Source organism: Numida meleagris, chromosome 2, assembly GCF_002078875.1.
Source record: "Numida meleagris isolate 19003 breed g44 Domestic line chromosome 2, NumMel1.0, whole genome shotgun sequence".
NCBI lineage: Eukaryota > Metazoa > Chordata > Aves > Galliformes > Numididae > Numida > Numida meleagris.
Window position 1 is genome coordinate 129,409,047 of NC_034410.1, and position 15,067 is coordinate 129,424,113.

Sequence of the window (15,067 nt, forward strand, 5' to 3'; positions counted from 1 at the left end):
CTTTTCCTTTTATGTAGCCTTTTGACCTTGTGATTTTAAAAGATGTCAAAACCAGAAGCAGGTACTTAGTCACTGTGTTCTATCCAGAAGCACTGGCTGCAGCCAGTTCTCACCACTTACAGAGAAGGAATCCGTTTACACTCATTTATTTTAACCATAAGTATACCTGAAGCTGGCTGAACAACAGATGTCTGGCTAGCATCTTTATCTGAACAGGTTTTAATTAATTTTATACCCATTGTGCATTTTTTTCCCTCTAGTTCCTACACAGAGATTGATAGATAGGCTGCTTAATGTTGGAAATCTACGAGTTTGAATGAGGATCATATTTTCCTGTTCAGAGATTTTTGAGGTAGTGTATTGAGTTGTCTCAAAAGATGCTTTATTTGCAGTCCACCCACTCCTAAACAAGACTTAAGTCACTGACAAATGATAGGTTCCAGACTAGGTCTGCACCTATGGTAAAATGCACTCTCTTTACCATAATCCCCGTGAAATTTCAGGTTTGTAACACCTCCCGGGACCTTGCAGGAACTGGCATATTTTTTCACCCTTTATGGACTTCTGTGTCTTCCCAAAGAAAAAGCCTGGGTCCTGATAATGTGGGAGAATTTCATCGCTGTGAAGGTGGCATGCGGAATGGCATCTCCTGGCACATTGCTTTTTGAAACGAGTGGACTGATACTCTGCAGCAGAGCAGCTCCATACCAACTGAAGCATCTGTCTCCCACTTTCCTGCTGGCTTGGCCCTGTGTCTCTTGCTTTCCTGACAACAGCAGAGCCCCGCTTTGCTGGAAGAGCTGACCAAGGCTTCTGGATTTGAACCATCAAAGAAGGCATTTTGCATCTTGCCTTCAGGTGGTTTAGTCTCTCACTGAATCTGTCCTTGCTTGCTGTGGTTGAATGCCAAATGCTGCTGTTCAATTCACGCTGAACAGCATCTTAGTGCGCTGAAGGGTGTGGAACTATTTATAAAACTAGGAGCAAATATGTGAGTTGAGTTTCATAATCTGATTTAATGTAATCTGAAACAGATTTAATGAGAAATTGGAAAACAGGCATCTTGCAGACCACTAGCTTTTTAACACAGCCACCCACCTGCTCCAAAGTGTTTCTGCTGGAAAATTTACAGTCAGTTCTGATTTGACTTAAAATACTCTGCTGCTGCCCACTATTCTCAGAAAAGCTTTCGCTCTGAATGACCCTTTTTCCTTCATGAAATGATTGGATTTAATTTTTTTTTCCCAGCTAACTGTAGTGACTATCACTCAGGGTAATTCAGCTTCTCCAGACACTTTAAATAAATGAAAGTAAAGTGTAAGTTTAGTGACAGTGACAGTTGACCTGCTAATAATATAAGGAACTGGGAAACAGTTTGCAATGTGCTAAAGTCATGGGTGTTTCTTGGGTGTATCCACGTCCTATTTTGAGGAAATTAGACATCAGAAATGGCAGTTGAGGAGAGATCTGTAGGAGAGAGGTAGGCAAGCAATCACCAAATGAAATAGAAGTATGGTGGGAAGAAACTTTGTTCACTGAACCTGCGTGATACAGAATGGATTTTTTTTAACCAGTGTTCAGGGCTAAAAAGAGAAGCAAGACATTCTGCTTTCTTCCCTCCTGCTGTTGCTGTAAACACTCACTTCCAGTCACCTCTCCCTAAAACACTTTTGAGTTTTTAGGCATTATCTTACACGTCATCTCTCTGTTACATGCTGCCTTCCCCACTGAGAAACTATTACAGCAAAGGCTGCCCGCTGTGATGAATGTTGGCTACCCTAGGGCAATGACATCTTTCCTGACTTCACTTCTGGGCTGCTGACTGTGCCTTCCAGGAGACCTACATGAAAGATCTTAATAATAAATTGATTCTCAATTTTGCTACTTATTCTTAGCTAGTGGAATGAATATAAAAAAAACTTAACTGCAGGAAAAGTGTTACGTTTTATTGTTGTGTACAAAGTAACAACTAATACAATTCATTTTGCCTACAGGTAAGAAGGAACTGTTTGCAAATTAGGATGAGCAGAGGAAAAATGTTTATGTATTCTTACCTCTACAGGTTGGTGATTTTTCCTGTAGCTAAAAAAAAAAAAATATATATATATATATATATACATACATATTTTAGCTTCTAACCTGTGCATGGTAGCTTCAAGCTGCTCATAAATTGAAGCTGCTCAAGAGTTCTCATTGATCAGACTTTGATTTCCTGTCACCGGCAAAATAAACCCCAGAATGCTGTATTTAGCTTCTAGGAATGTTCTTTTCATGTCTGCTGGTAGTTTCAGCAGCAGTGTTAGCAGTTCTTGGTAAGTTTGGAATTTTTAAGTATTTCTAAAGGTGTGTTGCTTTCTGTTTTAGTTGGTACTCGGTTCAGGATTTTTATTTTTATTCGTCTTCCATTTAGTTGTTGCTTTGGCTTTTGTTTTTCTTGGTGTCTTAAACTTAGTGACACAAACCAGTGTCATTTTGTTTCTGATGATAAATATTTGGAAAAATTCTCTTTGTGTTGGCTTGGAGCTTAAATCCTCTCATGCACCTTTGATAAAAAAGGTTTTCTGTACTGTGGAGATTTGCTGATGTTTGGTACCAGCAGCTGCCAAAACATACATTTATCTCTTGTATTATGCCTCAGAAGAAGACCAATTTCCTTCTCTGATTGTGGCTAGTAAAATAGTCAAATACAAAGCTACTTCCACACTCTTTTATTTCTTTTTTTTTTACATGAATAATTATAAAGAGAAATTAATAGAATCGTAGAATGGATTGGGTAGGGTAGGGCTGCTGCCTATCAGTTCAGGCTGCCGAGGGCCCCGTCCAGCCTGGCCTTGAACGCCACCAGGGATGGGGCATCCACAGCTTCTCTGGGCAGCCTGTGCCAGTGCCTCACCGCCCTCTTGAGTAAAGAATGACACCCTAACATCTAACTTAAATCTCTTTTAGTTTAAAGGCATTCCCCCTTGTCTTATCACTATCAGACTGTGCAAAAAATTGGTCCCCCACCTTCTAAGTTCCCTTTAAGTACTGTAAGGCCACAATGAGGTCTTCCCAGAGCTTTTTCTTCTCCACGCTAAACAAACCCAACTCCCTCAACCTTTCTTCATAGGAGAGGTGCTGCAGCCCTCTGATCATCTTCGTGGCCCTCCTCTGGACCCGCCCCAACAGCTCTCTGTCTTTCTTGAGCTGAGGGCCTCAGGATGCAGTACTCCCAATGGGGACTCACGAGGGCAGAGCAGAGGGGGACAATCACCTCCCTCATCCTGCTGCTGCCACCCCTCTTTTGATGCAGCCCAGGATACAGTTGGCAAATTTAACATTTCTGAAGTGAAGAACTTTAAATAAATTATGGACCTTAAAATTAAATTATAACTTCCTTTAGTGTCATTGTATTGATCAGAACTATTTAGTCTTTGCTGTGGTGCTGTGACATTTCTTGGGAATAGATGTGTCCACTTTGGTCAATCATGGACTCTTCGTTTAAGCAGTAGACATACTAAGGTATTTCTAATATGAAAATAATTTGCTTAATATGTTATTAATAAGTCTTTTGATTTGAGAAGCCTTATGAGCTGTTGATTCCAACAGAACATGTGGTCTGAGAGGGAGAGGTGTTTTTGTATGCTAAAGATGCTAAAGGGTTAATACTCAGATTTAACTCACGGTGTCTAATTTTTTAATTCATTAATCATTAAAATCATTAACATTTCTTCTAACTTACTAGCATGAACTTTCACATTAGCAAATCTCTCTCTCTTTTTTTTTTTTTTTTTTTTTTTTTTTTTTTGTTTTTGTTTTTTAATAAGCTGTGGACAGTTTTCTTGGTGGCTTTCTTTGTTGACTGTTCTGGTGGGGAAACAGAAGTCCATTGGGCCAGGCTGAAGCAGTCTCTATTCTTGCTGTTGTGTGACTCAAATCCTGATTGGGAAGAAAATGCGATGCGAATGCTCAAAAATACATAGAGAAAAGAACAGTGAGAAACGAAGTGCGTCGTCTGTTCCTTGTGATGCTCAGAGGGCTGCCAGAGAAAGGTAATTATGGTGTGCCAGTTACAGACTTGGGCAAACCCATATCGACTCAGCACTGTACAGGGCCTTGCCTGTAGCTGTCTTTCTGATCGCAGGCACAGTGCTGTGGCAAAGGGTGAGGATCTGACTATCGAGGTCTGACTCTTTTCGAAGTAAATTGAAAGCTAGAACAAGTTCATTAAGAGATGAAAGGAGCTGTGTCAAAGAAAACTGCATCTTACATTCTAGGTAATTTTCAGAGCTTACCTGGAGCTGTAAAGAAGCAGCAAAATAATTTCTACCTGTCATTCTCTAGCTTGGTTTATTCCTATCAGCTCTTAACTTGAGGTCAGTGAAGGTACAAGAACATTGCAGTGGATCCTGTTGTTCATGGCGAACATGATGATGGTGCTAAAGCATGCTGCATTCAGGCCACCTGTTCTAGCTTTAATGTCAAAGCCCAAAGATGATTGACAGACTAGGTATTTTATATTTTTAAATTGTTATTCAAATTGATTAAATCATATGAACTTGATGTTTGCACTGAAATATATAGGAAAGTGGCTGAAAAAATCACAGAACACATTAGTAAATTATTTTTGAAAATTGTGATATATTGTTGGATTTCCAGAATTTACAAAAACACAAGGCAAAGAGTGATTATCTATGTAGGAGTTATGGGGAAAAAAAATCTGAGAGACAGATGAACAGCAAGGTAAATGTTAGCCACTGATGTAGACTATTGAGGAAGATAAAAGGGAATATTAAACTAGAATATAGAGCGAAGTTTACCTCATGCAAAATAATAAATACTTCGTATTTTACTTTGTTCTGCACAGAATACTGTCTCTGGTTTGAGGCATCTATGTCTTAATACAGGAGGAAAGACATTCTGAAATCAGGAAAACATGGCCTTTAGAATCAGATTCTAAGGCACTGTTTAACCTAGAAAAGAAACAGATCACTTGTGAACAGTGCTCCAGTACGTGAGAACACTGTTCCGAGAAATAGGGTTAAGAAATGTTCTCTACATTTGCTGGTGAAGTAACAAATAGCAATGAGCTTTGCTTGTTGCAAAGAATATTGTTTTCAGGGAAAGGATTTCAGACGTTGAGAATAACAGAGCAATGTTGCAGACAGTACAACCTCCCACATTTGAGTGTTCAGGAATAGGTCTGTCAAACAGCCATAACATTGTTGAGCACAACTTCTGTGGAAGTCGTTAGTTCTGAAGTAATTCTCTCTTAATCCTTCTAGTTTTCGCTGACTTGGTTTGATAGATCTTCTAAGAATTGTTTCTTCTGTGAAAGCTGAGATCATTTTGTAACTTGCAACAGCTTACCATGGATCCTGTTCTGCTTGCAAAGCTAAACACTGTTGGTCTTTAGAAAGGGAAGGTCACAGTGTGACTTCAGAACGGGAACAGGGGGAGGGAAATTAATGGGCAATCACCTTGAGGGGCCACAGCCATGTATGGGCCTTTTCTGTTACGATAAATCCTCCTTGGCCTTGGCTGTGTGTGGTAGGATGAATGCTGTTTGTGGTATTTTGAAATCTTATGCCAAGAAGTGAAATACTTCAGTTATTTACAGAAATTGGACTGTGACCTTTGGCGTAAGAACTGGTAAAGGGTTCCTTTACAGATCTTGCCCAAAAGATTTTAGAATGATGAAGCCTATAGTCTGCAGTGCTCTTAGATCAGATTCTAGCTGAGAACTTTACTGTATAGCCAGCTGTTATCTTCAAAAAGAACAGAATTGGAAAACACAGCAAACCTAACACTAATATGTATAAATGGTGAAAGGAAAATAAAGGATTGTAAATATTATATCTTGCCATTTTTATATTTATGGCTTTCAAAATATGAGAGAGAAAACAGTGCAATTAAATGAATGGCAGTGGGATAACCAAGATGATTGTGAATGAAAGGAGTTTATTTGTGCTGATAGTATAGGAATGAATAGATAGACATGCCACCTGATGGGGTGAGACAGTAAATGAACTGTCTGAGAAGAAGCAATTGTAACACACCTGGGAAAATCTACGTTGTTATGTCTTGGTTTGCATTCTTCTACAGACTAATGTCTAAGCATAAATAACCTTCACACTGTACCGAATAAACATAATTCTTCTCATTTTTCTTCACTTGAATATCACAGAATAAATAAAGTGGAAGTGCTCGAGTGATTGTTTACTTCTACATTATAGTATTAAAATTACTATTTTATATGCTTCTTCACAGTCAAGTGAGATCTTTTCTTTAGTTTTAGATATAAAGAATTATCAATGAAACCTCAGTTAAAATTCAAGTCAGTATTGTAGCATTAGTTTAAAAGTTGAAACATGAAAAGCAGAATCTACATATTTTAAAGATAAATCTACTGTTTGCATTTTCTGCAGTATCTTTGATAAGGTAGAGAAAAACAGATCCCTCTTCTTATGTGATAGCTAGTAAAGTCATGTGGTTGATATATTCTGTACTGTCTGCCCAGGTTGTGCTCCCTTTAGAATCAGTCTGGCTCACTACAGCCAAAGGTCATTGTCATCCTCCAAAAACTGCTGTTTTGGTTTGAGTTCGTCAGAGACTTGGGTCTGTATAATCTTGTTCCCTGTTTCTTGGCAATAGTTGATCACATTTAGCTGACATCTGTTTATTCTGAGGGGAAAGAGTTTTTCTCTCTCAGTGCATGTGAAATACTCAGTTGAACTTAAAGTACCCGTGCCTTTCCCAGTGGTGAAAACGAGTTCAGGAAGGGTAACAGTTCATCGCTTTGGTCCCAGGAATTGTTTCATCTCTTCATCTCTCTCTCTGGTGCCTGTGGAGTGATGTATGATTCTGGCAGTCCTTTGCTGGTGTAAGTTACATAACTAGCAATGTTATATTTTGTTTCGACATTAGTAAAAGATACGTAGAAATCTGGTAGCATCTCAGATAGTATAATCAGACAGAGGTAGGAGTGTTTTCTAAACTATTGATGTTACTAATTTTTGTGTGTGAAATAAGCAGTCTGAGAGATTGCCTCCTTTCTGTGCAGATTAAAACCTGCATTCAGAATACCCTTTAGGAGTAATTTTACATAAGGTACAAACATTTCTTGAAGATTTTAAATGGCCTTTCATTATCATTTCAGAAGCCGCGACCTGGATGTTATCTTTGGCTTTTAAGTCTGCCAGAGAAACTTCTATTCCAGAGTTCACAGCTGCTCTACTTGTTCCAGTGTAAATAGTAAATACTATTTTTTGAAGTTTTTGGAGGGGAGGGTCTTGATCTAAATCATTTAATCTCCCTGGTAGCGCAGTGCTATACTCTGTTATATTTGTACAACTAAAGAGACTGCAAACTGAGGGACAGGAATGAAAAACCACGGTGGGCATGAAGAGCGTGAGCCCTCACTTGCCTCTAGAGCAGATTTGCTATCAAGCCATGTATGAACCCAGCAGCCTGCCTGCAGGTGTTAGTTTCTTAAGCTTTAAGGAGCATTGCGTTCGTGATCTTTCCATGTCCATGTGGGATATTCTTGATATTTCTGGAGGGGAGAAAGGTGGATGAATACCACCATGTTCGTATCTCATAGCAGGTGAAAATGAGCCATTGCTTCTAGCATTCATGTCTCAGCAGATTGTGTAATCATTAATGCTCTCCGACTTCAGGTGAGCTTTTGGAAAGTGCTTTTCAGTTGTTTATAATTATTTTTTTTTAAAAAAAACTTTTACAGGCTTTATAACTCTTTGCAAATAAATAAAAAAAATCATAGAATCATAGAATACTTAGAGTTGGAAGGGACTTTTAAAGATCATCTGCTCCAAGTCCCCTGCAATGAACAGGGACGGACATGCACAGCTGGATCAGGTTGCGCAGGGCGTGGTCCAGGCTTGCCTTGAATATCTCCAGGGATGGGGCATCCACAGCTACCCTGGGCATCTTCTTCTAGAGCCTCACTGCAGTCATACAGCAGTCATACTTCAATTAATTGGTGAAGAAAACTGCAAATGTAATCCTGTTGATTTAATCTTCTTACAAATGTAATCTTTACAGACAATAGTATTAGATCTCTGGCAACTATATCATTGCTGTAGCAGACTCTTGACAGATGAAATAATCACCAGTCAAATATATACAGTTAATTTGCGTACATCTAAAATACATTCTCTTCAGATATCTGAAGAAACATGTTAGTTAAAAAAAAAAGCAAACCAAAACAACCAGAATTAATACTTCTGAATGATCATAATGTTGACTGCCCTTGTGATTTTCAGTAGGCAAAATCAATTCTTAAACTCTTCATACTGAACTGACCTTTCTTCGTGACCAGAAGGCAGTTGGGTTTATTCTGTAACGTGAAAACTGCAGCTGAAGATTTCCCTTACATTTTATAGAAATTAGTCTTTACAATAGAAACTGTGTTTTGTTTGTATCCATTTGAATTAGGACTTCATTTTATTGACTCGTTTGTTTTCATTTATCATTTAGTTGCATAAGGAGCCAGTAAGGACTCCAGAAGCTGCCAAATGGAAACTTTGTTTGAATGTAAGGGCATGTTTTCTTTAAGTGTTAAGATAAGTACACAAAACAACAAACAAAACCAAAAAAAGCCAGACTATGCGGTGAATTCATGCCTTTAATGTTTGGTAAAAATTTGATGAAATTATTTCTTGTCATTTTGAAATGATTGGTTGTGCAGTAAAGGCTGAGTAAATGATCAGAGACAAAATTTCACAGACCTTAAGGCCAAAAGAAATGAATCTCACTCTTCGTATCTACAGACCACTGCATTTCTTCTGGGTAACCCTGTACTTTCCCAGTGTCTTTTACTAGATATAGCTTGTGGTTTTTGAAGGATAGCTTTTGGGAAGATGTCATGATCCTACAGAAGTATCCTATTATACTGCAAATGGCTACTTGCTGTTTAAGACATTTCTCACATTGCTTTGTTCCTTAGAGCAGCTTAGACTCTTAGATTAAAATAGTTTCTTAAGTGTCAAAGAGGGCAGGCATCTGCTGGAGATGTCTGCTTTCCAGACAGAGGATGGGAAAAACAATAAACCACACAAATGTTGTTCTGAGTATCTGTAGGTGATTTATTCTTTCTTTTTTTCTGTACTTTTTAATATATCTAAGGCTGTCAGTGAGTTTATCAGAATAGGTTTTTCAACGTGCCAGCAAAGAAATAACTTTTCATAAGGTATGGCACTTAAGCTTAATGTACTCTGAGATGTGTTGAATACTAAGGGTGCATGGTTTTGATCTCTGATGGCATTAGGTGGAATTACGCAAAAAGCTGCCTATGTATGGGAGTACAGTTGAGTAAAATAAATACTTCAGTGGGGATTTTAGCTGAGGACAGGAAAGTTATTGGGTTATATTGTAGTCTTTCTGATGGAACCATCAACACAGGGGCATTGTATTTGTTAAATAGTGTATAGGCACTGATACATAGGTACATGTGAAGTTTAAACAGTGTTGAAGAGCCTTCAGTTCTTTAACATTGTGGTAACTTTATGTTTAGCTGAGGCAGTAGCTGTTGCTCAGTATAAATTAAAGTTTTGTTTAATATATTTGGTGATGGTAGGAGCCGTGCTGTCCAAATTGAAGATAATTGTGTGCTAAGGAAAAGGAAGATGATGCTGACAGCAGCATTTCTGCTGAGATAAGTGCCAACATGTCCAACACGTTGCTCTTCTGACTTTTGTGCCAATCACCTTCAAGGGAGGGTGCTTCAGCTACTCAGTGATTTTATACCTGCTGGTTTTCTTCAAATTGCTTGTCCTGTTTTCTGAGAAACTTCAGTACCTTATGTCATCTCTAACATTATTATTTATGTCCAAGAGGAGCCAGAAGGCAGTGGAGCCCTTCAGTTCAAGTTCTTATGAACATAAAAGCAGTCCTACTTTCTAATGTAAGGTGCTTAATATATAATAAATACTTGCCTATGGTGCTTTTTATTGTGGAAATATAAATGAAATGATTGAATAAATGGGATAAAAATGTTAAGTTTCACTGAGGTTCTTGGGATTGTAAGTGACTATCGTTTTGTCAGATGGGACCTGGAGACTTGTGGGTATTGACCTAAATACCACTGAAAATTAAATTAAAGAATGTGAACTTTGCTGCTTACAGAAAAGTAACCCCTGACTAAGAACTCCATAACAAACTTACAGATTTAGGTCTCAGTCGAGATCATGTAATCACAGCTCCCTTCCAATTAACAAAACATTTGTATTTAGATTGCACATTTACATTAAAAAATCAGTGGGTGGGCAGGAGGAGGGAGTGTGATCTGTGTAAAGGAGCTCAAAGAGAAAACCAAAGAGGAAGGACACATATGGTGGAAGTAGGGGCAGGCTGCTTGGAAGAATATGGGATGTAGAGGAACAACAGCAGTGCAGTCAGAATAGTCAGAGCTCAGCTGGAATTGAAACTAGCAAAGAAAGTTAAGGGCAAGAAGAAAGGTTTTTGTAAGTACATCAGCAGCAGAAGGGAAGGCAGAGAGAGCATGGACCTGTTGCTCAGCGTGGCCATGTGGGGAAAAAGCTGTAGCACTCAGTGCTGTTTGTGCCTCAGATTTCACTGCTGAAGCTTGTCATCAGGTCTCCCAGATCCCTCGGCCTTATAGCAGAGTCTGTGGGAGGGAAGCAGAATCTGCATGGATACTGTGTGTACCTGCAAGACAGAGCTTGGTAACCCACTTGGGTGTTTGCAAGTCCATGGGACCAAGTGGGAGATTGTCCAGGATGTTGGAGGAAGTGGCTGTCATTACTCAGTGCTGGTGAGTCCTCACCTTGAGTACTGTGTTCAGTTTAGAGCCCCTCACTACAAGAAAGACATCAAGGCCCTGGAGTGCGTCCAGAGAAGGGCAACGAAGCTGTCTGGAGCACAAGTCTTAAGGGGGGAGGCTGAGGGAACTGGGATTATTTAGTCTAGAGGAGAAGAGGCTCAGGGGTGACATTACTGCCCTCTGCAACTACTGGAAGGGAGGCTGTGGTGAGGTGGAGGTCTTCCTCTTCTGTGTAACTAGCAATAGGACTAAAGGGAATGGCCTCAAGTTGCTCCAGGGGAGATTCAGGTTGGACGCTAGGAAATACTTCTCTGAGAAGAGTAGTCAGGTGCTGGAACTGGCTGCCCAAGGAGATGGTGGAGTCACTGTCCCTGGAGATGTTCAGGAAATGTTTAGATGTTGTACTGAGGGACATGGATTAGTGGGAAATACTGGTGGTAGGTGGATGATTTTGGAGGTCTTTTCCAACCTTGGTGATCCTGTGATTCCATGAGGCTGCTCTCTTGCCTTGAAAAATCATGGTAGCTGGGAGAGGCTCTTGATGACTGGAAAACAGCAGATGCTCAGCTGGTAACTGATGTGGCCCCTCTGGGTTCAGTACTGAGACCAAAACTTGTCGGTGTCTTCATTAATGACACCAGTATGGGGACAGTGCGAATCAGCAGGTTTTGTGGACAGTGTGCTGGAGGGAACTGCTGCTACTTGGGAACCTGACCATATTGGAGAAATAGACTGGCAGGAACCTTGCACAATTCAGCAAAAGCAAGTGCAAGGTCATGTCCAAGGGACAGAATAACCCTCTGTACCAGGGCAGGTCGCGAACTGCCTGGGAAGCAGTGGTACTGAAAGGGATCTGAATGTCCTCGTGAACAGCAATTTGAACACATATCAGCAGGGTGCCCTTACAGCAAAGAAGGTCATCTGTATCCCTCAGCTATGTGACTAAGGGTGCAGCCAGAAGGTCAGGGAAATGATCCTTCCTCACTATCACGTTTGCAAGATGGACTGTGCAGAATACCATGAACAGTCTCAGGCTCCCATGGCAGGATGTCAACATATGGAGACCAAGCACAGTGACCAGAGGCTGTAGCACTTGGCATACAAGGTGAGGCTGGAGAGCTGAATCATCTGTCTTAAGAAGAGATGGTGAAGAGGATACCTTAGTGCCATGAGCAAATACCTGAGTGGTGGACATAGAGAAGGTGGAGCCAAAATTTTCTTAAAGGTTTACAGTGATAGGATGAGAGGCAGGGAACATGAAATTGAAGATTTTCATTAGGTATTAGAAAAAATGTTTATGTAATCTTGATGGTGAAGTGCTGGAATTGATTGTCCATTGAGGTGTTTGAAACTCAACTGGTGATATCTCTGAGCAGCTTGTTCTGATTAGACCTAATCTAAGCTGAAGGCTGGACTAGGCATTTTCTTCCAACTGAAATTATTCTATTAGTCTGTAATATTTTCATTTTTTTTTGGTAAAAGTTTTTTTTCAAATAATGGGATTTCTTGAGGTCAGTGGGTCTCAGTAGACACACTCCAGGACATTTCTTATTCATATTAATGGTTTATTTCTGGAAAAATACTAGTTTACTAGGGTGGTCACTGGACAAACTGAACACCAGAATGCAATTTAGATGTAAATTTATATGTTCATGTTTAGACCAGCAATTCATGGTGACTTTGTTTACTTGCATTACGGCACCTGAATTTCACTCAGTTAGATGAATTCTCCATTCAGATACAGGAGCTTTTAGATGTTGCTCTTCCAAATATCGATATACCTAAGTCTCATGCTTAGTAACTGCCTTTACAATCAGGTTTACGCCCTACCACTAGGAGTTGTTCATAACTTTCTTAACCTTTATCATTTTTGGTTTTTTTTTTGTTAACCTTTACATTGTATTTGTTTTGATAACCTACCTGTGTATTTCTGTAAAATTGATGGATATTCTCTGAAGCCACACTGGATGTTATTTACAAATGCAATTATTGTTTAGGATTTTAAAATTGAGGTTCTGAGTTGCTTGGTCTAAAAATCTCTCTTTTTTTTTTTTTTTTTAATCCAGGTCAACAGAAACAGCTCTTGCAGAGCAGTGAATTTATAAATGTGAATCAAGCTCTCCCTTGCATCATGTTTGGCACTAAGAGGTCAGTTCTCATCTTTGTTATGCTTTTAATCTCTAAAACAATACTATAGCTGATGTGACTCTATTCTCAAAATTTATCTGTTCTGAGATAACTCCTGTACAAAATATATTAGCTGGATATATTACTCTTTCTATTATTTTGATTGTTTTTCCTTTGCTGTACAGATCTGGTCTACTTTAATTGGCAGGTATGTGGTATAAAGGCCATGTAGCAGACAAGCAAGCAGAATCCCCATGTCATCATGGGTCACAGCAAGACTGCCAAAGAAAACACAGTACTTGTGCTGGAGGATATTCCTCCTGTTCGCAGAAACAGAAAATAATACCAGGACCATAAAGTACAGGTTTAAGATGCATTATTTTCTGTAATTGTAGGGAGTCTATACTGAATACAAGATAACCTCCATTTCTCATTCTGCATGATGCAGTGTCAAACCCCAAATATCTCAACAGTCAACATTTCTTAATCTACACTCTCTGAGTGCTCCTTTTAAGCCCCAGGTGGTGCAGTTCTGCTCCTGTATCTGTAAGCAGACAGCGTGGCCTTGCTTCCAGCAGCTGCACAAGCTGTTGTGCAGTGGCACGCTGAGCCACCTTTCCACGTATCAGCTTTTGTACCTATGGGTCTTTCACAAGGGAGCCTAATTTCTCTGTCGAACAAAGATACTGTAGGCCATTCCTCCTCTGTGTGAACCCCCTGATTTTTAATCTTGTTGGAAGGCTTTTAGCTTTTCCATATAAGCTTATTTGAATCTCTGCTAGTGACGGACTTCAACACTTTTGGCCCTGTAACATGGCAGCCTAGTGTAGCCTTTGCCCTATGCAGTAGCAGAGTATCTTTTATCTTGTACCTTCTAATGGCTGGAAAGAGGAGAGGCTGGCTTGCCTCTAAGGAGGAGCATGTATGAAGCAGTATATTCTGTCCCTGCAGGAATCAAGAGTGGCAAATAATAGCAAAGAGGAACTAGGTTTTCCTAGTTTTTCCGTAAGCTCCCACAGCAACATCAGTATCAGCTGCATCCCTGCCTGAGTCAGGATGCTGGGACCTCTGATCCCTTGTGCTTCTGTTAAGTGTGGGTACTGCTGTCCCACTAGACAGAAAAGACAGCCTGTTGCATTGTGTCTGTTTGACTTCTAGTTCTGGACTCCGTTAACTTGAATGTTATTATGCAAATAATATATATTTTTAGAGTAACCTTAGGAAAAGGAAGCTTGATCTTGTTTTGGAGTAAATACTGTGTATATTGCTTTGGCGTTGTGATGCAATTAAAGTAACTGTTGCTGAAGGTATATTAATAGAACTATAAACTTGCTGTTTCAGGATTTCTGCTTTAAATTGATTGGCGTTGCAGAATATTAAAAATCAAGTTAACCAAAGACTTTCTGCTAAGTTAAATAGATTATACTATACTTCATTTGGGTTAGTTATTTTTGCCACTATTTAACACTAACCTGTAAGAACTTCTTCTGGGCTGATTTAACTTTTTTTTTCCTCTCAGGATTGTCTCTTTTCTCAGCACTATAAATTACTATGGCATTATATATTTCTCAGCAATGGCAAAAGGAAGAATTATGTCTTACTGGTAGCCTTGAAATTTAATTATCTATCTTTTTTTTCTCTCAGATTGAATCCTGATTACTGTACAAATGAAAATTCCTCTCATGGAATAACATAGAAAATGCAAAATTACATGTAATGTCTGCAAACAAGTTTTTTTTATGAGAAAAGTCATATCTGGGGAACAGAAGTTCTCTGACTGTCTGCTATCCTATGTTCTGCCATTTCTTGCTTTACCCAGACGGGAGTGAAAGAGGCAGAGTAGACTTCCTTAAAAGTAGACTTCAGTATTCTTGAGACTGGTATCGTATTTTCATTAGGCAGTGATCGAATACTTGTCAAATATTTGTTCTCGGTATTGCAGTACCTTTTGACTTCATTTTTCCTGGAAACATGTCCTTTGTTAGCTACCTTGAGTCTCCTGAACTGCTAATTGTGAATAGGAAAATCTTGTGTTATTACTGATATATTTAAAGTTTGCAAGCTCCTACAAATAGGCAGCCAAAAATTACTGAGAGCCTTTGAAAATCTTGGCTTGATATGTTAGTATTCTTCCTAAAAGGAACATGTATTTCCTTG

General features: G+C 39.3%; 1 protein-coding gene across 1 annotated transcript in view; it reads left to right on the forward strand.

The window, feature by feature from the left end:
* Positions 1 to 15,067, forward strand: part of OXR1 (oxidation resistance 1) — a 257,860-nt gene that overhangs the window by 21,820 nt on the left and 220,973 nt on the right. The window contains exon 2 of the mRNA XM_021389331.1: positions 12,850 to 12,931. Within this exon, the coding sequence (XP_021245006.1) occupies positions 12,915 to 12,931 (17 nt within the window). The 5' untranslated portion in view covers positions 12,850 to 12,914. The remainder of the gene's footprint in view (positions 1 to 12,849; positions 12,932 to 15,067) is intronic.